The 23,339-nt window shown below is 30.5% G+C and overlaps 1 protein-coding gene across 4 annotated transcripts in view; it reads right to left on the bottom strand.

Moving 5' to 3' along the window:
• Window positions 1-13,771: 13,771 nt before the first annotated feature.
• Window positions 13,772-23,339, bottom strand: part of LOC129972142 (fatty acid synthase-like) — a 74,893-nt gene continuing 65,325 nt past the window's right edge. For all 4 annotated transcript variants that reach the window (XM_056086153.1, XM_056086155.1, XM_056086156.1 and 1 more), the window contains 7 exons: window positions 22,652-23,002; window positions 21,793-22,036; window positions 19,065-19,304; window positions 17,715-18,214; window positions 16,866-17,138; window positions 15,972-16,223; window positions 13,772-14,174 (listed from right to left, as the gene is read on the bottom strand). In XM_056086153.1, coding sequence (XP_055942128.1) covers window positions 14,061-14,174; window positions 15,972-16,223; window positions 16,866-17,138; window positions 17,715-18,214; window positions 19,065-19,304; window positions 21,793-22,036; window positions 22,652-23,002 — 1,974 coding nt within the window. In that variant the 3' untranslated portion in view covers window positions 13,772-14,060. The remainder of the gene's footprint in view (window positions 14,175-15,971; window positions 16,224-16,865; window positions 17,139-17,714; window positions 18,215-19,064; window positions 19,305-21,792; window positions 22,037-22,651; window positions 23,003-23,339) is intronic.

Here is a 23,339-nt window from a genome sequence, read left to right as displayed (position 1 = left end):
AGACCATTTTGTTCTTTGTAACTTTTTCCTTATAAATTGATTGCAGATAAAAGTTATCTATATAAATCATCATATTGAAGAAATAAGGATTTTTCATGAAACTTTAAGAATTTCTGAATTTCAAGTTCTGCATTAGCATTTATATATCAAAATAATGTCCTGTTAATAATGCAAATATTAAACGTATCAATATACGCCTGAATAGAAATAAATCTTGTAGTTTATTTAAAAAATGCTTGCTGTCAATTATTTTATTAAGACTTGAAATGAATGTACGGTTTCTCGCCAAGTACATCTCAATCTTACCAATCGCTCAAAACTAGACAAAAGACAGACATCTTCAATAGCTACCAGAAATGACAATAAACGACTTTTAGCGTTGCAACAAAGCATTGTCGTGATTTCCAGAAAGCACATCCTGTTGCCCTATATTACACAAATTGTGCGATATTATATTATATCAATTAATATTCAACAATATTATACAATATTGCGGATATTGTTCCATATCATACAATCTTGTACAATGTCTGTGTGCTACTAGGGTTACACTTGATGCGAAATTATTTGAAAATAATTCAACTTTTCGACCGTCCATTGATCTTAAATCTAGCAAATTTTATACATTTGGATTGGCTTTTCTATCTCAAAATAAGAAAATTATCAATTTTAATGTTTAATAGCTCTAGCCCTTGACGGTTGATAAAACAAATCAAATAGATATTGTAAATAAAAATATAGCAGCAACAAAAGTACTAAGTATATAAACAACACAGCAAAATGAACGATAAGCATATCAAATTAACATCTTTTAACTAACATGACCAAACACTGAAAAAAAAAAACTATAAAATTCTGTTGTCAATAATCGCTGTGCTAATGTAGATTTGAAACAGTAACATAAAAAAATAATAAAAATTTAAAAATACTTTCCTTTAATAATGCATTTCATTGGAAATTAAACAGTTACAAATTTTAATCACTTATACAAATTTAACTTTCGATGAGCATTCCCAGATTTTTTTTTGTTTATATTCCCTTTAGCTTATTATTGCATGCAGTCTTATATTCAGTCCTTCGAATTATGTGGTTTCATTTCGATTTTTAGATAATTTTTAAAACTTTTTTCTACCATTTAGTGCATAAGTAAAATAGAGATATAAAAAAAAAATAGTTTTTTGTGGCATTCGTGGAATAGTATTTGCGAAAATGTGATTCTAGTAAATGTTCTGGTTTTCACAATAAACATTTATTGAAGACACAAACGGGACAGTACAGAAACACACACAATGAGATTATAGAAGAAAGTTGTAGCTCTAGGAAAGTAACAGCTAAAGTGGATCATATAATTTAGACGGATTCGCAAACCAGCATTCCTTTCACAATTTAAAATATATTGATCAATATAAATCGATGACCTTCGGGGCCCAGCTATATCGTTCTCAACGGAGCTCACCTCACTCCCTCACTGTTATCCCTTTTTTGATCTCCCCCAACCCCCCAACTAACCAGTGATAGCAGCGCCATATCTTAGAAGGGGGGGGGGAAAGGGATCAGAACATTACAGACAACTCCTGATTTTACTATTTTGTCTTCAGGATGCATGATAATTCCCATAGTTTCCCCTAAAACAGCGTTTCTCAACCTTTCAGTATTCGTGGCCCAGTTTTCAATCATAATTTTCATCTCGCCCTCCCCCCTGCTTACAATAAAAAGTATACAGCAATAATGTATATTGAGTATTTTGTATTCTGTTCTGAAATTATTTTTAACTAACTGCCAAAAAAAGAGTAAAAGCGAGCCAATATTGGCGAGAAACCACATCTGGCATTTTGCAAAGCGGGCAGTGAACAGATGAAGCGAATGAAAGCGGGGAAAATTTAAATATTATATTTCAAATGAAGGGAGATAACGTTAAAAGAATATGAAAGTAAAAAAATTCGTTAATGAAAGTTAACCTAGACGGGGTGAGCTAAATTTAGAAACTGGGAATACATTTTTTCGAATAATAAAAGAAATAAAACAGAAGCATGACTAAGCAAAAGAAAAAAAAAGTAATATTTGTGGAAGAGAATCCACACAACCGATGCCGTCTCGAGCATACGCATATGTTTTCTCATAGGAAGAAGAAAAATGTTAGATAACGCAAGTTTCAATTCCAGCCAGTCTCATTCGAGTCAATCCTTCTATCGCTATCGAATATATCGTGAATGTGTATGTTATATATGTTTTCGTGTTAATTACAATTCACCATATTAAATATTTACGGCAGCAGATTTATGTAGACTCGTGGATAAATTTTTAAGCTGAAGTAAGCGAGCATTAGACGATAGTCAAGCATCAACAAGTACACAGAGAAGCGTGGTTCCGAAAATAAAATCAAGAAAATATTCTCAAGAATGATTAAATTTTGGGTTTACCAGTACTGAAATAAATGAAGAAGAAAGGCCCCTGTGTGTAATTTGTTCAAAAATGTTGACCGCAGGCAGCATGAAGCATAATAAACTTACGACATTTGGAAACGCTTCATAGTAAGTACGTCAACAAACCCAGAGAATTCTTCGAATTAAAATTAAAATCATATAAAAAGCAAAAATCATTTTTTAAAGAAATAATTTTGTCTGTGAATAAAAAAGCTTTAATTGCATCTTACAAAGTTTCATATAAAATAGCCAGATGTAAAAAAAACCTCACACCATTGGCGAAGAACTTATTTTGCCGGCAGCAATTGAGATTGTAAAAACTATGTTTGGAGATAATTTTTCAAAACATTTGCAGTCCGTACCTGTTTCAAATGATACTGTCGATCGTCTAATTGGTGCTATAGCTGAAGATGTACAGTGTCAGCTTTTCTCGAAGTTGCCTGCCAAAATGTTTTCAGTGCAGCTTGACGAAGCAACAGATAGTAATAACGATGCTCATTTAATTGCCTATGTTTTGATTTTTTGTGATAATATGTCAGTAGTAGAAGAACTACTTTTCTGCACACCAATAGAATTCAAAACAACGGCCCTCGCATTATTTGCTATTTTAAATGATTTTATGAACGAGGCAAACATAGAATGGAAAAATTGCGTCGGAATATGCACCGATGGTGCTCGTTCAATGTCCGGAAGATTCCAAAGTATACAAGCACTTGTAAAATAAAAATCGCCTCAGTGCATCTGGACACATTGCATGATTCACAGAGAAGCTTTGGCTTCGAAAGAAATGAATCCTGGTCTGAATATTGTGTTAACTACGGTTGTAACCGTAGTAAATTATATAAAAATGAGACCCCCTGAAATTGAGAATCTTTTCCGCACTTTGTAAAGACATGGGTTCAGTACATTCAGATTTACTATTTTATTGCGAGGCAAGATGGTTATCACGTGGGAAATTTTTGCAACGTGTTTAGGAATTAAGAGAAGAAATCGCCATTTTCCTAGAAGAAGAAAACAGATCGGAGGCCGAGAATTTTTGAGATGGTTTATTTGTGATGAAATTGAACTACTTGGTCGATATATTCGAGAAATTACATAACTTGAATCTTCAACTCCAAGGAGCAAATACACATATGTTGGATACGTGTGATAAAGTTAATGCTTTTTGTGGAAAATTGGAAGTGGAGCAGAAATTTAAAGCAAAGAAATCTAACAATGTTTGCAAATGTGGATGATTGTACTAAAACTTACAAGGCCGAAGAAGAACATATAAAAGTGGTTTTTGTAACCACTGAAAATCATTTAGCCATTCTGGCAAAGAATTTTAAAAAGTATTTTCTTGCTGATGACAAACTGATAGCATGTTACGAGTGAGTTAGGGATCCATTTCATAAGACTCCTGAAGGACTCTCAATTGATGAGGAAGAAAAATTCATAGACTTCACGACAAGTGACGAAACTAGAAGAGAATTTAGTAATAAATCACTATTTTAATTTTGGGCTGGAGTAGAGGATGATTTTAATTGTCCTAAAAACAAGGGCATTTCGCATTCTATTACCATTTTCAACATCCTACCTTTGTGAAACTGGATTTTCTGCTGTGGCTACTTTGAAGACAAAATATAGATCTCGGCAGAACTGAGAGTGGCTATTTCTAATATTAAGCCTTCCTTCGAAAAACTTTACTCTGCAAGACAAGCCCCTGGAAGTCACTAATAATTATTAAATTTGTTTTAATTTAGTATGTTTTTATTAAATAAGTTTTGATTTAGTAAGTTGTTTTACTTTAATAAGTTATTAAATATGCCGAAATGTATTTTGTTTTCTATGTGTATGTGTGCTTTCCTTTCAGTCAGTTAATCATTTTTAAAATAATATTTTCTCTTGGATATTCTCGCGCCCCCGTAGGGGCGCGCGCCCCACAGGTTGAGAATCGCTGCCCTAAAGCTTCGAAAAATTATCAAAAAAACTTTCTTCTATTTTACAATTTGTTTTTATAGAAAATAATTATTTAAATAAAAAACATTAATGTAACAACGTTTTTAATGCATTAGGAAATGAAGTCCTTAACAAAATTAAACCTGATATAAAAGCAGCCATGTACTACAGTATTCAAAGGGATTGTACTGCTGATATTTTCCATAAGGAACAAACTGCAATCATTGTTAGGTATGAAAAATTTGAAGAGAAAAGGTTAGTTATAAACGAGTCATTTATAGGGTTTATTGAAGTAACTGATGTGACTGGAGAAGGACTAACAAAAACTCCATTGAAAAGATTTAATGAGCTTGATTTAGGTATTATGAATTGTAGAAGGCAAACATATGACAACGGTAGTTACATAAAAGGGAAATATAAAGGAGTGCAATCTAGAATACTTTCTCTAAATCCGCATGCAATTTATGTTTCTTGCCTATCACATTCCTTTAATTTATTAATTTATGATGTCGCTTCCAACACTATATATAGTAAAAAAAACTTTTTGGGATATTACAATGTTTATATTGCTTATTTTCTGCAATGGGAAAAAGATGTCAAATTCTTCAAAGTATTTAAATATTACTCTTAAACCATTATGTGACACTCGTTGGGAAGCCAAAATAGATTAGATGAAAGTATTGCATACACAGTTTGAAGGAACTTGCAATGTCTTAGAAGAATTTATTTATGTTTAAATGATGAAAGTAGCGATAATACAGTGGTATCCGAATCTAAAAGTTTATTTGGTGCAAGAAATGTCATTTATTTTATGTTTAATAGTATTGTTTGCAATATTTTCCAAAATTAACACTATCAATAAACTATTTCAAGCAGAAACAATTGTTTTCAATTTATTCAATAAAATTAAAACTGAAATCCAAATTTTAAGAACAAACTTTAACACATTTTTCGACGAAGCAAAAGTGCTAGCACATAATTTGAACATTTTCCTGAAAAACAAATTCGAAAAAAAAAAAAAAAAAAAAAAAAAAGATTATGATTCACAGTCATAAAAAAAACCTGTAGAGGAATTTAGATATTATTTTTTTAATACTGTAATTGATACTGTTATTGTACAAATAGAAGAGGGATTTAAAATTATACCAAATGGTATTTCGGATTTCAAATTAATCACTGATATAACAACTTTAGAAAAATACGAATTAGAGAATTGTTTCAAAACCTTTGTAAAGTTTTATAACACACATGTAGATGAAAACCTAATTCAAGGAATTTGTTTGTCACGGGATTTGATTTTGAATGAAAGAGATGTAAATAGCGAACAAGACATATCGCAATGCATACTAAATAATAATTATAACGAGTTATTTCTAAATGTATTAACTGTGTTAAAACTTTTTTTTACGTTGCCAGTTACTACAGCAAGTGCTGAGTGCTCTTTCAGCAAATTAAAATTAATAAAAAATTATCTTCCGTCAAGCATGTGATCAGAACGCTCAAATGCATTTGCTGTATTAAGCATCGAAAAAGAATTTGCAAAAAATTGTAATTTTTCTCATGTAATTAATGTATTAACAAAAAAAAAACCCAAGAATTAAATAAATATACATTAGTAATATATATTCAGATTTGTATTTTTTTTTTTTTTTTTGCTTCAAAAAAAAAATTAAGGCCTCAAATGATTTTTTATAACCAGGCCCCTTTGAAGAGAAGGGCGGCTCTGAAAATAAGGCCTTTAATCTACTTTGTTATAACCGGCTATAAATATATGGTGACGAATTGTGTTATGAATTTGTAAATTTTTGCACTATAATTTTTCAAATTCAAGTCATTATAAGATTCCTAGATAAGGTTTATGATTGTCAACACTACTGATTTTCTGTACGTGTGAGTTCTATAATAATTTTTTGTCAAATACTAATATATATATAAAACATCGCAGTTGTTGCTACCATAAATACACGTTCTGCATGTTCTGAATTTGATTCTTGTAATGAAATTTTGGGGCATTGAAACGCAAAATCAAAAATTAGGTGTGTAGTTTTGTCAAACTAAATAAAAAGTTCATTATTTGTTTCATACTTGAGTAGCCTCTTAGTCGATGCAGTTCTTGCATCGTTGCCCCACGTGGAGGTGCGCTACTTTTGTTCCCCGCCCACCCACCCTCCATTGCTGCATCCGAAGACAGTTCTGATCTGAAAACTGCATCGGGCAGCCGAAGACAGTTTTGATGTTAAACTGCGTCCTTCTGCGACCGGTATCTCACTGGAATATCCAAGGCTAAGCAGAACCGGCAGATCACAAAGGATTCTACTACTGGCACTCCGACAGGAGCCATCCGTGCAGGCAAACCCAGAGCAGAACACAGCTTGTAGACCGTATAGGATTCTACAACAGGGATATCTGACTTCTGAATTGCCTGCAGGAAGTTCTAAAGCCTGGCAAATCCTAAATACCGTGTAGGAGCGAACCATTGGGATGGATTCTACTCTAGTCGAAGGTGGATCAGATGATGTATCAACATCTTCATCCAAATCGGGATCGAAAAACAGATCTCCGATTGAGGGTAAGTGAGGGAACATGTAATATTTCAACAGTTCCCAGATCGTCCATAGGACGATCCATCCAACGATGGCCGTAGCCTCATTGAAATGTTCACAAAACGCACCAAGCATAGCTCAGCAAAAAAAAAAAAAAAAAGTCACATAACGATCAGTTGCGAAAAGAGAAATGATTCTTAACAGAGCAGCAGAAGGTGGATCCATTGTTTCATCTACTATATTGTTTGCATCTTATGCGTTTGTTTTATATTAAACAGTAATATTTCTGCTAACAACAATAATAAGAGTGATTGTTGAAATCTTCTGCATCCAATAACAACTGAAATATGACCAATGATTATTACTAAGCTAACAATGGAATAAATCTAGTAATCAAACATAGAATACTAGTGGGCGGCAAAGAGCGGAGTTAATATTTAATTAAATTATGTGGATTTTAATTTATATGTTTTTTCGAATATTATCTAGATTTTTCATGAGGGATTAAAACGAATACTATCGATCGAGATTGAAATTGATTAAAATTTGTAAAAAATGTGTTGAGTAAAATTTGAGAGAAAATTTCCTTTTTACTTAATATGTGAAGAAATAAGTTTCTGTCTTTTGCTGTATTTGAGGTAAATTGCCATCTCATATTAGTGTAGTAATCAGTTAAATAAAGGAAGTGGAAGGTAAAAGGAAAAGAGAAGAAACGCGCAACAATATGCTGAAAGATAAAATTCACGCGAAACTAATGCAGAAAAAAAACATGAATTCAAGAAGCACCAATTTTCAAAATATGAGTGTTTGGTGTTTCGTAGAATAGTAAAGATAACCGAATATGCATTTGGACGCACATAATGAAATGAAACTCAAAATTCCATACCAAACTATTTTGATGATAAGATCAATTACCAAATTAAGTCGCTGAAACTATGTTTACACTCTTGTGAATGAGCAGATCGACAGACGGTCAATCCACATTTGAAATACTTTAGATGTAAAATCGCCGGCATCCTGGCCTAGGGGAAGCGTGTCTTACCCTTGATCTGGGCGTCATTCATTTTGTTAAAATTTAATAATATGAAATGTATTAAATATAATTAATATTTTTTAACTTTTTTCATTTTCTGTTGAACTTATCTTTAATTAGGAATCTGTTTTATATATGAAAAAAATTAATATTTTGAGAAATAAGGATATAAATAATTTATATACTTTCTTCCTACACTTATCCTTTAAGCTTTATACATGATTTCAGTCTTAAGCCCTCAGAAACCACAAAGACGCCAGAAAAATTGAAATTTATTCTAAGTGAAAGGTTGACAGGCTTTGTCACAAGACACAAAATATGAACTAGAGAAATATTCCAAAAACTTTGTAAAGTTTTATAACACAGATGTAGATGAAAACCTAATCCAAGAAATTTGTTTGTTATGGGATTTGATTTTGAATGAAAGGGATGTAAATAACGCACAAGACATATTACAATGCATTCTAAATCAGAGGCGGCGGCAGAGATTTGCCGACGGGGGGGCGAGAGAAATCCGACAGGGGGTCAAGCACAATATCTCTATTTTGGCTTCAAAATAACTCATAGTAATTAATTTTACATTTAATTACAGGAAATCAAGTATTATTTAGGGTATTTTTTATTCAAATTCTGATCCTTTCTTTTATTGTTAAAAATTTACAAAAATATTTGCAAAAAAAAAAAAAATTACTCAATTTATTTTACTAACAAAAAACTGTCAATATTTGAGTCTATTTTTTCATGAGACTCTTGAGATTTAATTTCTCTGAGATCAAATTTTAGAAAAAATATGGTTATATCCCATTCTAGATTGTAATAAATTAGATTGAAACAAATTGCGCCAGAATGATGTATCATGCTAAATGAACAAATGTATGCTCTTGCTATTTTATATCAAGTAATATAAATGAATGTTGAAACAAAAAGTTTTATAAAAGAAGCTTTTTTAGAAATTCAGAATAATAAATTAAAAAATATTCGATGTTTTCGCCAAAAATAGATTTTTTTGCGTAGTCTCCTACCTAAAATATTTGTTAAATAAGGATTGCAATAACTAGTAGGGATTCAGATGTGTTTTGAATCAACAAAAATTTACTATCATTCGGACGCGAATCATACAGAATGCGGAAAAGATATAATGATGTTATTTCTTAAGAAGGCTGCAGAAAATATTTTGTAAATATATGTACAAACTTACTATTTTATGTAAGATATGAAAAATATTCTTATGAAAAATGGACTGCTTAAACATTAAATCCTCCATGTATTTATTTTTCAATATATATTCAGGCTTAAAAAGCCAATACATTTTATTAAAAAACAGTTAAATCTTGAATATGAATTCCTCTATCTTTATTTTTAGGTGTGCGTTCTTATGGTTAAGTACTTTTTTAATTTGAAGTTATTGCAAGCTAATATTCCTCCCAAAAAATTAGTTTTGGGAGAAATATTAGCTTGGTTTCTGGTTCTCGTCACTGTATACCCTTTCGTACAAAATGGCGAGTTCTGACTCAAGTATGGTATTATTAAATGTTTAATTTTAAATCTGCAATTAAATGAAAGTATTAAATAATTTAAAATGCAAAAATCACTTGAAAACGCATCATTATCCCAAATACCCTTATATTATTCTAGAGATTAAAATAATAATAATTGTATCATAAATAAGATCAGCCATCTAATTAAGAAGTTAAGTAAATTCGTATGTCAAGAGGTTAACGTGTTATTTATGAATATTCTATGAATAATTATTTTAATCGTCTTTTTTATCAAGACATCGTTATTCAAAGTCTATTAAAAATTGAGGAGTATCTGAAATTATATAGTTTTTGACATGAATAGTAATTGAAAGAAAAGAAAATATATAAACGATACGTTCCCCGATTACATAGTATATATTATTTAGTATATACTTGGATAAACTCTTTTAGTGTAGCTAAAAAGCTACCATAACACAAATATTCATTTTTTTGTTGTCAATTGCAGTCGATAATATTTCTTTAGGGCATTAATGGTAGCCTGATAAATTAGATTGCAAAAGAAAACAGATACTTTACTGTTAAATAAATTTAATTTACAATTATACAATTTACTTACTCCTGTGATTTATAACGAATTTAGATAATTTGGCTACAGCAAAATATCTCTTTTCAGCATGCATATTCACAAGAGTGTAAAAAAAAAGAAAAAAAAGAGTGTTTTATTAAATTTAGTTTAACCATTTACTAGATTTTAATCAGACAATTCTCATGGTGAAATGAATAAAATAAATTTATCAGCTCGTTACCGAGGAAGTAACAATTAGATAAATAAGACGACGATTAATTTTAGAACTTGAATTTGAATATGAATTATGGAAAACAACTCTATCGTCCTATTCATGAATATAAAAGCATCATTTTCTCTAATAATTCCACTGGCAAGTAATCGAAGTGCCCGATGAAAACAATTTTTTTTTCTTTCCATAATCTATGATAAAACCTTAGCCGAAAGACAAAGATTAGTCGGGAAAATGTGACGTCTTATTCACTTACCAGCTTATTGATTGTTCTGCTAAATAGAGTATAAATTATATGCTAAACGAACATTATAACATTTAAATCGGATGACTGAGAAATTGGAATCAATGTCGTTGACATCCATCGTATTGAATTCTTAATCGATCGATAAAAATTTTTTGACAAAATGCGATGTCTTATTTACATGTCTCCTTGTCGTTTATATTTTCAAAAGTAATGCAAATAAAGAGTTTGATGAATGAAATTTGAATCAAATGTTTAAAAATCTGTGGATATAGTATTCGACATTCATCACATTCAGTTCATAGTCGGCCGTCCAAAAATTGTCGGCAGAATGCGAAAACTTAATTCACTTGTTGGATATATTGCAAAAACTAGTGCAAATTATAAGATAAATGAGCGACATTTCAATTAAATGTCTGAAAATTTGCAGACTTATTGTTTTTGATACTCACCGCAATGAATTCACAGTCGGCCGACCAAAAATTGCCAGCAAAATGAGACTATCATCTTGTCGATATCTTATTCACTTGCTATATTGTCGGTTATATTGCCAAAAGTACTACAAATTATAAGCTTAATGAAAGACATTTGAATCAGATGTATGAAAATCTGACAACTTAATGTCTTCGACATCTATTGCATTTAGTTCTTAGTCGGTCTACCAAAAATTGTCCGCAAAATACGGCATAGAATTGACCTACCACCCTATCTATTATTTTGCGAAATATAGTCAAAGCCCTTTAACCGTTACTTTAATATTTCGACTGTTTACAATATATTGTTACAAATCTGTAATTTTGCTACCCGGTACGAATAGTGTCATCCTGGGAAAAACCGTTAAAACCTTTGTAAGTTCTGTCCTGTGCGTCAATGACCTGAGAGCTTGGCGACGAATTTGGCGACTAAATGGATCATACTGGAAAGTTCGAGAAATTTCACGATCCATCCAGTAGGAACCAAGATACCCCCAGGTACCCTCTGATTGGTCTGAAGATTCTAGCCCCGCCTCCCGGAACTATAAAAGACAGGCACTCTGAAGCTGCAGTGAAGTTGTGTGTGAGAGGAGTCGAAGTCGCCGACAAGTAAAGATTTGGAGAGGATTAGACAGCAAGCAAGCAAGCTGCTGAACTATAGCGATTAAATGCGTTAGGTTCTTATGATTGATCGACGATATTTTGTTGTAGAAAATTTTTTGTAACATATTAACTTTAAGGTGTTTTTAAATAATCATATTCGATAAAGCGCACCTTTCTACAATCATTTTGAAATAGTGAACATTTCTGCTGAGGAAACTCTCAATCTCTCCCCGACGGGGGGCAGAACGTTGCCGACAGGGGGGCAATAATGAGTTATTTCTAAGTGTATTAACTGTATTAAAACTTTTCTTTATGGGTGCAAATGAGGCATAAAAATGACCAGAAAATTCTCGACATACTGCAGGAAGAATATGAGCAAATGGTCATCGACAACCGCGAGGACATTGGTGAAGAAGCGCGACAGAGCATCTTGCGCCTTCAAGAAGAGAATAAAAGAGCTTACAACAAGCAAAGGAAGAAAGCTACTCAATATAATGCAGGTGACTTAGTGGCCATACATAGGACCCAATTCGGCAGTGGTCTGAAGCTTCGCCCGAAGTTCCACGGTGCCTATCGCATCACAGCGAAGAAACCACACAAGAGGTACCTAGTGGAAAAAGTGGGAATCCACGAAAACCCCAACCAAACCTCTACAGCAACAGATTATAGGAAGCCTTGGTCTACAACTGCATAAAGCACCTATACTTTGCAAAATTTTTGCAAAAATCTAAAATTTTCTTTGAGTTTTTGATTCTTTCTCGGAATGACAAGGACGTCAAGCTCATCGGGACGGCCGATTGTTGTATAAGGAGCGTCACCACAATCGGTGGATTTTTTTTTTTTTTTTTTGCTTTACAAAAATTAGGGCCCCAAATGACTTCTTGCACCAAGGCCCCTTTGAAGAGAAGGCCGGCTCTGGTCTTGCAGATAACTCGAGCCGGTACTCTGAAATAGCCATTAAAGCAAAATTCCGCGGCATTGCCCTAACGAACACGTCCGTTGAGCGTTCCACAATGATTCCTGTGGCTATTTCACGCAATGTTACTTGTCTGTTAACAGACAATTCTATACACACGTCGTAGGTCTCGGTCATTAAATGCAGGTTGTTGGTCACTCGGTTGTACAAGATGGTAGGTTATGCTTGAAATTTCCGAAATTAAGTATTTTCGGCACACTCTTGACGTAATGGCACAATAAATTTCACATATAATAAATTTCCATGTAGTGCCGGAATTAAAATTAATTAATTGATAATTGAATTCTGTAATTATCAAAATATTCCCTTGTTATTGGAACACATTTAAAATATAAAACTGTCAAGTGAATCAGAAAATAAATTGGTAATCAATTACAAAATGTTATCTTTTAAAACATGGAAAAAAACACGTCGAATAAAAATGTGTTAAAAGGATTATCACTAAAACTAGCTTATCAAATAGGCTAAGAATGAAGCTGCCAAAGGACACCTTATCTTTAGGGAATTTCAGGGTAATTTAATTTTTCACTTTCTTTTGATATACAAAGGCCATGTATTTGAACTTATTAAAATCAAGAACCATTTATTTAAAATATTAGACACTTAGGAATTTTATTCAAATATAATTTCATATCCATGATTTTGTTATAATTATTTATATAACTTCATTAGCATTATATAACTTCACTTTTTTAATCATCTTTTAAACTACATTGATATTAAAGATGATATTTTTTTAAGCTTTCAATAATGGAAGAAAATTATGTAATCATATAACTAATGAAGCAATAAAAACTATTTGAATTTCAGGTCAACAATGTAATCTATTTTTAAAAATTAAGCAAAAAATAAACACACCTATTTTTACAAAATTGTATATTTCTACACTTTAAAGCATATATGTGTCATATTTGGTCATGATAAGTCACACAGCCTGGCCTGTAGTATGCCAACATATAAACAGTCAGATAGAACTTTATTATTAGTAAAGATTACTTTCAAAATCAGAAAATAACTCTTTGAAATTGACCTATAATTCAATCTTTTGTTATTTCTGTTTATCATATTTGTAGCTCAACAGTTCTTAATCAATAAAAAACATTGCATTTGGAATTTGAGAATACAAATTTGGAAAACTTATAAAACATAAGGACATTTAAAAGGCTCTTACTGGGCTTCATATAGTTCTAGATCCTATGACCATAAATAGGTTAGCTAAGAATCTCCAATTTGGTAATGCAGACATGGAAAACAACAAAGTTAAAAATAACAAATTTTTATTCATAGAAATCATAGAGTACACAAAAGAAGAAAAAAAAATTTACAATATTTATCGGCATTTATACAAATCATAAATAAATTTTAACTTTGATGTTCCGTGGAATGATTATTAAAACAACACAAATATAATATATATATATATAACAATGTCATAACAAATACATAAAAACTATAATACAGTCCTGATTTTATTTAATGAAAAAAAATTCAAAAATGAAAAATGCACAGGAAAAAACTCTTTTGGATAAAATGTCACTGGGATTCAAATTCAATGAGAGAAAATGTCACTTAAGAGGTTAGAAACTTCCTTTGCTCCTTTCTCTAGAATAAAAGTGTTGTGCGTACCTTTTACAGTGTGCACAGTAATTTTTCCATTACACACCTGAAAAATACAGAAAATTGAATAAATATTCATGTGCATGGAATTGTATGTCATATGTACAAAACACCACAAACAATGCATGAATGAATTAGATATCAATTGCACAAACAATTAATAAAACATATTAACATTTCATAACTCATATTAAATGAAAGAGGAAATTTGTCTGTCTGTCCACTTTTATGTGAATGCAAAGGCGAAAAAGCATGAACTATGGGGGGGGGGCTAATTGCACAGTTTTATCATCACAATTGTTTATATTTCAATTTTTGCACCAAATTTGGCAACGGTCAGATTGTTTTTTATTCATTTTTTTTATGTGTGAATATGCCAACTCAAAAATACAATTATCTAGATAAATGGAATTTGGTATGTGATTTTGTAACCAAAATTGTAGATCATCAGTGACTTTTGCTTTTAACTGATCGAAAATAATGCATCTAAAATGCATATATATATATTTTTCTATATATTGTGAAGCCTAAACGTGCCAAATGAATTAGTAGATAAAAAAAGAACTCTCCTTAGTTCAAGATATTGCAGGGCAATTCCCCAGCATTGCTCAATGAATTGCTCTTAAGGATGTTGTAATTAGCACTGAGCATTTTATATTAATAAAGAATAGATACTCCTACTTGCAGACTTTGCTGTGACCTTTGAGGCTTTGAGACATACTTTCCTATACTTTATAAAGAGAATTGAAAAGACATATTAAAAATTGTCTAAAAAGGTTGCCAAATATGGTTATAACAAAGAGGGAGCCCGAGTACTATTTTTGTGGATATAAACTTTATACCTGAAGCATTATATGTCTAGTAGCACACTAGTTATAACTGATGAGCAGATGTTGACAAAATTGCATATCATTAAACACTGTATCAAAATACAAATGCTATGCTTAAAGATATGTGGAGTTTTTTTTTCGGTAGAAGCTTGAGCAATTCTTAATCAATATTGGTCAACATTTTGACTGATTCAAATTATTGACGATTCTTCTATTGTTATTTAATTTGAGTGATAAAACATTATATGTTATCTTTGTTTTTCCTACCACCAGTATTTAAAATATGTATTTACTATTTTCACATATTGATGTGGTGGGGTGGAGAGGCCCTGTTGTTATTACAACATAGTGACCGAAATCCATTAAACTATGTGATATTAATGATGAGAATAGCATTTAATGTAATAAGGAAAATCGTAAATGCTTAGTACTCTATTCAACTAACAAATCAAAAGAAATTCAGCTTATTAGTATTATTGAAAATGCACTAAATGCAAAGTTAATATTTATTAACCCTGCAGTACTATTGGAAGGTTAATATTTAAATATCTTAAAAGTAAGGAATAAAGGCATAAAAGAATTTTAAATACAAAGTATTTTACAATGTTTAATAGATTGTTCATTCCTTTTCAGCTACATCCATTTTAAATGAAAAAAAGTTTATTATTATTTCAAATATTACCTAATTTTTATTTGCGTGAAGAATAAATGATAGACATAAATGTTTTCCTTTTAGCCATCAAATCCAATCAATTCATAAATTAAAACAGGTTCGATTTCAGTGTATTAAATCATCAGACAATCTTCATATAAATAATTTATAAATTTTTCTGATAAATGCTTTACATTATTCATTGTGTAATCTGATGTCCTACAAATAAATCTATCTGAACAGCATTTAAAAAAATGTCATTCTGCAATGCTTTCCCCTCTATTTACACTAGTGAAAAAATATTGTTAGGCAATATATTTTACAGTAATGAAGAAAAAATGAAATGTATAGCTCAACTTACTTTTTCGAGATCATAAGTTTCTGAGAAATTTTTTGTCATATCAACACTATCTGATGCTTTAATAAGTGTAACTTCTTTCTCAAGTTTGTGTCTTGGCATGTACTTCAGTGACATCAGGAGCTTCTTGTAGTAAAGGTCAAATGCTAATGTCAGGTCTTCTGGTTTTAAGTTATTGTAGGTAGCTGAGATTTTTTCAACAGATTTTTTAACTCGATCATCAAGAGAAGGTAAACTCATCAGTTCACTTTTAAGCTGAAAGTGAAAAATATTATAATTAATGTAAACAGACTTATTTATTCTAATTGCAATAATCAGTTAATTAGAAAGAAAAAAAGTATTAAACAATAAATAAGTTAGGAAGGATTGATTTACATAACTGAATGAAAACATTTTCTTGCATAAAACAGTATTACAACAAAAATTAGCCTTTTATCAAATACAATTTATAATGCTAGTCAAAGTAATTGAACAAATTTCGATGTCACAACTTAGATTATGTTTTCAAAATTTCCTTAATAAATTTTAGTTGTATTACAGCAGTGCATTATTATTTAAAATTCACTGGCTTTTATCATAAAATAAAGTAATATAAATAGGATTTGTGAGAACTATCTATGCATCTACGAGATCTGAGAAAAGATTTAAATAATATAATATATTCAGAGTTTTAAAAAGATAATGGCACAATTTGAAATTTTAAAATGTGGTAACACCACTTCTTATAAGATTAGAAAGAAAAAAAATCTCTCTTACTCACACTCACATTCAATTCAATAAGTCTATTTAAATTCAACTGATTTCTAATCAGAGAATACAAGATTTTCATAATCAAACAAAACTTTTTAAGCTATATTTTTTTCTATATGCTTTTTATCTAGGTTGAATATTACATACCTCCATCATATTTATGTCCATAAACTGCAAAACATATGAACATAAGGCTTGTGCTTCTTCTTCTACAACAGAATCACCCTGGAAATGTGATTTGTGTTCCCGAGTATAAGCAGTCACGAGAGCAGGAGATCCATCCAACATGATGAGGTTACGTACTCTCGGATGCTGTTGAGGATCACGCTCAGCTTGGAGGCACATTTCAAAAGCGACAGATCCTCCAAATGAGTATCCAGCCAGACAGAGAGTATTGGTGACATTCAAATTCTTTATATGCTAAAGAAAGTGAAGACAGATTTAATATATTAAAACAAATATTTAATATTAAATAGAATATGCAAAAAAATTTTAATTTTAGGCAAAATCTTATTTTACTACTGATTGTGATTCAAATTTTAAATGAGGATAACCAGTAATCCAAACAGAAATTTTTACTTGATAAATAGGAATTGTACAATATTTTTATTAATATTCTGAATGGTATACTAAAATGTGAAAACAATCCAAGAATATTGTAAAATATCTTATGGGGCTTGGAACAAAAAAAAAAAAAAAAAACTGCAGCATCAAGGTAGTTTATGTCTTTCTTCTCAACAGAAAATCCTGAATCAAGATCTTGTTAAATTGCAAGTGAATATAAATGTTACTTATGGGATTTATATAGAATTAACGAGCTTCTAAAATATATTACTTTTTTGGTTCTATTAAAATTTACTGAAAATTACTAACAGAATATCTAAGTTCAAGTCTTTTCAATTTGAAAGTATTTGATTTAGAAGTTAAAAATAACTTCATAATTTGCTAAATAAATCTTACAATTTGATAAAATAAGTTCAAATATATTCCACTTACCTTCCAATACCAAGCAGCAAGTTGTTCAATTGATTCTGAAGGGGCTTCAGGAGTGCATTGTATTCCATATACAGGGAAGTTAATCATTTGTGCTAAAGAATTCAACATTGCCACAGTACCCTCAATAGGATGAACTATAAATAATGGTATTCCAGTTTTCACAGAGTTCATTTGAATTATTGTTTCAGCAGGAACAAGCTGTTTACCGGGCAGTGAGCTGAAATGTCCTGGAATTTTCTCAGCTATTTTTGCATTTGATTCAGAAATGGAATCTGAGGTAGGTTTGGTTTTAGATTCAGGAGTTGAAGTTGTCTTTGTTTCCTCAGCAGCTCCTTCTAATTTCTTGAGGTCTTTCACCTTCAATTGTCTCAATTCAGGAATTGCTAACACTAGATCAAAGTCTCGTTCCAAGAACTGTTTTACTTCTACACCCATCAAGGAATCCATGCCCAATTCTCCCAGGGATGTTTCTGGATTGATGGCAGACATATCCTTTATACCTGAAAAGTTGAAACCCATGAGAGTAAAATAAAACAAATGAAGAACATTAGAAATGAAGAATATTCATTTCTAATATGAAGTAAAGAGAGGATGGAATCTATCTCTTGCATCATATACAAATAAATATTAGATTTTTGACATTTCAATCTCTACAATTACCACTGACTATAGACCTATTTTATACAATTTCTGACCGATAAAATTTCAACATATATGTAGAGATAATATTAACAGGATGCATATAAACACCAAAAAATAATTTTCAGTCTTATTAACAAAATAAAATAAAAAAGAATTAAAAAAGGATTTAAAAAAATTGAACTCTTACTATATCAATTATTAAGTTATCAATCAAAGTTATTAGACATTTCAGCTTTTTTTTCAATATAAAAATAAATTAAATTAAAATTGCTTTAGATTTTTATTTTTTAATGTTGTTGCATTAAAGACTTCAATTTTATTGCTTCTAGATTGTACATAATGGGAAGTAAATCTTTTAAAGCTTTCCATAGCTATTCTTTAATAGTTTAGGCAACTTCTAACAATCTTTTGAGCAACAATACAAAACAGTAGATTTCCCACAAGTGTGCTAAGACAAGAAAGTTGGATTCTCATATAAATTTTATAGAAGTTAAGAGTTTTAAATGATGAAAGTTATAGTTAATACATTTGTTCTAATGCAAAATTGGAAAAAATAAATAAATAAATAAAGCATTTAAATTATACAAAATAGAAAATTCTGAATTTCAGAAAAAGAAAAAGAAAAAAAAAAAAAAAAGATATGTTAGTCAATAATTCCTATAAAAATTAGAAATATTTACTGCAAGTTTGATTCAACAATATACTTACCAAAAATGTTACCAATAGTGGATAAGACATTATGTTTTGAAGCTTTCTGGGTAGTAGTTTCAGATGGTTGGTATGGAACAAAACTAGACACAACAGGTTGATTTTGCTGGAGGAATTTATCCAACACTGTTAGACAAGAATTGATACGCTGTGGAACAGTACCACCAATTACAACATCTGATCCAACTGTATCCTGTATAACTCCCACATCACCAATGGCACCCCACTGAATAGCAAGACCTAGTATAAAAACAAGCAAGATAAATTTTTTTATTAATAATTAAATTTCCAATTAAATGCTTCTGAAATAATTTTAGAAATTTGAGATAATTAAAAAAATTTTACAATCCATTGTTTAATTTGTTTAGAATAAATTGACATAAATATTACATAAGTAAAATATTTTATCAAATATATATTTTAAATTTAAATATAGTAAAATTTATATTTACAATACAAATTAAAAATGTTATGTTTGATGGCACAGTTTTGACTACTAATTTCTATTATTTAACTAATACTAATTTTCACATTAATTTTAGAATAAGTATTTTTATTATTTATTTTCATTTAAAAACATATTTATGACATTTAAACTATTCTTTTCATATTTTTAATTCATATTTTTCAATCTTTTGACTTATTTATAGTGCTACAGAAAATAGCCAATTTATGCAAACATGTAATAATAACTTGGAAAATGAAAAAATAAAATGAACCCACGCAATTCTTTTACCAATTTTTAGATTCTATAATAAAAATGAAACAGAAACTTATCCTTCTTTTTTATGTAATTCTAAGATTTTTCATCTCAGAATTCTATTCTTGAATGTCACACTCAATAATAAATGTACCCATTTCACAAGATGACAGTATAAGATGTGAAAATTAAATTATTGACTGGATCATCAGAGTAGAAATATATCAGTTCTAAGAGAGGAATTAAATCCTAATCTATCAGAGGCAGGGGTGTTTGTGGGACCCCAAAAAATCCCCGGAAACTTTTACGGACTTACTACCGGCATTTTGGAGTTTCGAGAAGGGGGGGGGGAGAAATGAAAAATTACAATTATGAAGTATTGAATGACCTAATTATAAAAGTTCAATGAATTACTTTTTTTGCAAAATTAATAACCATAAATTTTCAAACATATAAACTACTACATTTTATGCAAATCTTTTAAATTACCTGAATTAATTCTTTTAAAAAAAAATTATCTAATTTCTGCTGCTTTTTTTTTTATTTTCTGATGTTTGTGGGCTTGTCTTTCTTTTGTGGTGAACTTCATAATTGTAGGAAGGTTGACTTTTATTTTCCTCATTTACAGTTGAAGAAATTTCCTCGAGAACTGCACATGCAGAGGTAGAAGCAGTTTGCTTTTCTGCTAATGTAGAAGGTTTTTCAGAGACTTTTATAGGTGACTCATCTGAAATACATGTTTTTAAGTCCTCTTGATATGTTTTCCAACTTCTGTTCATATTCAGTAAGAGATCTTTGTGAATTGGATCAGTCATTGGATTTTTTGAGCCATATTTTTCACATGAGGTTTCTTTAGAAGCCATTAAATCATATTTAATAGTCTGCACTGCATCTAGGGAATCAATCTTAAGAGAGGTTCTATAGTCAGTGACAAGTGCATCCATTAAGTTGAATGCACTTTCCACTAATGGGCCAAGGAAGCAGCTAAGGCAGGCTTTGACCAATTTAGCCAATGTAGGATACTTATAATCATTTGTGAAATCATCTTTTAAATTAAAAACTTTAGACCAATATTTATCAATTGTACACTTGACTTGATTTCCACTTTCATCAGATATGTAGAGCATTTCTTTGGTGATATCAATATCACTCTGGTATAACCTTATTTCAGCTTCTACTTTTGACTTTTCATTATCACTAAAAATATGGGACATAAAAGATGATAATTTTTCAAAAGCTAATATTGTACTGGTTTTACCTCTTAGCTCTGGATCTAATGCTGTAAAACTAATTAGATATGAATTTTTAAGGGGTAATTTCTGTTTCATATGCTGAAATTTCTAAATGAAATTCTCTTGCGTACATAAATAAAAAAATATTTCAATAAGCGAAACGAAAAATTTACACGTGCATCAATAAATGAAACGAAAATTTTACACAGCGGAGAAAAAAAAGTTGCGAAGCGATCAATGACAAATAGCTGATACGGCGAAAAATCCCCCTTCTCTACTTATTGGCGCCACGCCAGTAGAGATAAGACCTTTGAACCCAGAGTCACGTTATCGCACATCTGGTCGAACGAAGTCTCCCCCTTTTTTTTCTGCCGCGCCTACTTGCCGAAAAGAATCCAGAAGAGAATGTCCGAGAACCGGGGGAATGAGTCATAACTCGCAATAAGGAAAGAACAAAAAAGAAGTTTTTTCCCCCTTTTCACGCATTATCACTGCCTTTGGAGAAAGAAAGGAAAAGTTTTCACCACACACACTGACCTTGCGTTTTCTGCTTTAAAAGCAAACAAAATTACCCAGATCAAAATAAATAATTCATTATTATTCCTACTTCCTTTTGAACGACGATCCCCGGAAATTCCGGGGATCGAAGTTCAAAATCCCCGGAATTCCGGGGTTTCCCCGGAGCACAAACATCCCTGCAGAGGTAAAACATTTGTACTAGCCTTTATGCAGAGGAAAAGTAACAAATCATCTGATCAGTAAAGGCAAATAAAATATATTTTAACAATTTAATTACCTGGTAATCCTTCTTTTGACCTTTCTTCACATATTCTTTCCATAACTGAGTTAGCATAGCCATAATTGCTCTGCCCAGCATTACCACGGCCACAGCTCACAGAAGAGAAGCACACAAACCATTCAAGTTCAGGACAGAATTCTCTTGAAGCTGCATCAAGGTTTAAAGTGGATGTGACTTTTGACTCACAAACTTCTTTAAAGTTTTCAACAGTCTGATTCTCCATAAAAGCATCCCTAAGAACCTTTAAATGGCATAAAATTTTACTTCACAAATATTTTCGAAATAACATAACATTTACAAAAAGGAAATGTTAGAACAATACTAGTTATCAAGGCCTTGTTTATACTTATTAATCAAAAATGATAAGTTTGAATTTTCAAGTTGTGGTGAACTTATTATAAATATTATTTCACACAGAATTGAAACTCAGCAACAGTAATTTAAAATGTTGTCACACATCAATAATTGAATTTAGAATAAAATCCTAATAAAAAAATGATAAATTTTTGTAAATAATATCAATTTTATTTCGCATATATATTAATATAAGACAAATGTTTTTTTTCTAAGTTTTCATGAGTTAAAAATTTTCAAACATCAAAATTAATTATGGTTCTAGTTTTTACAAGCAAAGGCTGTAATTAATTAATTAATCTGTACAACTTAATATCATTTTTATTGTATCTATTGAGAATTATCATAAGAATTAAACTCTACATTCCATTTAGCAACTTATATATTTAATTTTTTTTGTTTGTTTGTTAAAAAGTAATTATTCCTCCTTTTGAATTCCCATAAAATGAATCAATTATTTTTCTCAAAAAGAAAACCTATAATATATTAAATATCTACTTACCAGAGCAAGATTGAAAATGGCTGCAACAGGTTTGACTTCGGCAGCCATCTTTAAAAGTGCTTTTGCCTCATCCATTTTTGTTGCATTCAGCTTTGATACAATAATATTTATATTATCTTGCTTCCAGCGATTCACACATAGTTTTTGATAGCCAGTCTTGAGGCCTGAACGTGAAGTTAAAACTATATGTCTAGCTCCTCTTTCGACCAACCATTGACAAAGTTCAAGTCCAAAGCCACCAAGACCTCCAATGATTACATATGATTTATCAGGATTACATGTGGTACGAGACAATGCTTTAAACTGTACAGGTGTTGGAACAATTTTCTTTTGAGGTTCTTCATCTTTTATCTGAAATAAATAATTGATGTCAAATGGTGATAATTTTGCAAATTTTATATTTTTAAGACAAATACATAAACATATTAGAATTACTAATTAATTTTTAATTTTAAAAAGCAAGTACCAATATATATATTTATCAACTAATTTCATACATATGATATTTTTAATAAAAGTTTGTTAAACAAGCTTCAAAAGAAATTTGGTAATTGACTATCAACATATTGTTTCCATTTATATGTTCTGTATAGTATTTATCATGAAAATTCTATTTAACAAATCTTATATAAATTTTAAGAGTCGTAATTTGATCAGTAATAGGAACTATAAGGTAACCATAGTAAAT

The sequence above is a fragment of the Argiope bruennichi genome, chromosome 6 (assembly GCF_947563725.1).
Source record: "Argiope bruennichi chromosome 6, qqArgBrue1.1, whole genome shotgun sequence".
Classification (NCBI taxonomy): Eukaryota; Metazoa; Arthropoda; class Arachnida; order Araneae; family Araneidae; genus Argiope; species Argiope bruennichi.
The sequence above is the reverse complement of the archived record's forward strand: the minus strand, read 5'-3'. Positions and strand labels throughout refer to the sequence as shown.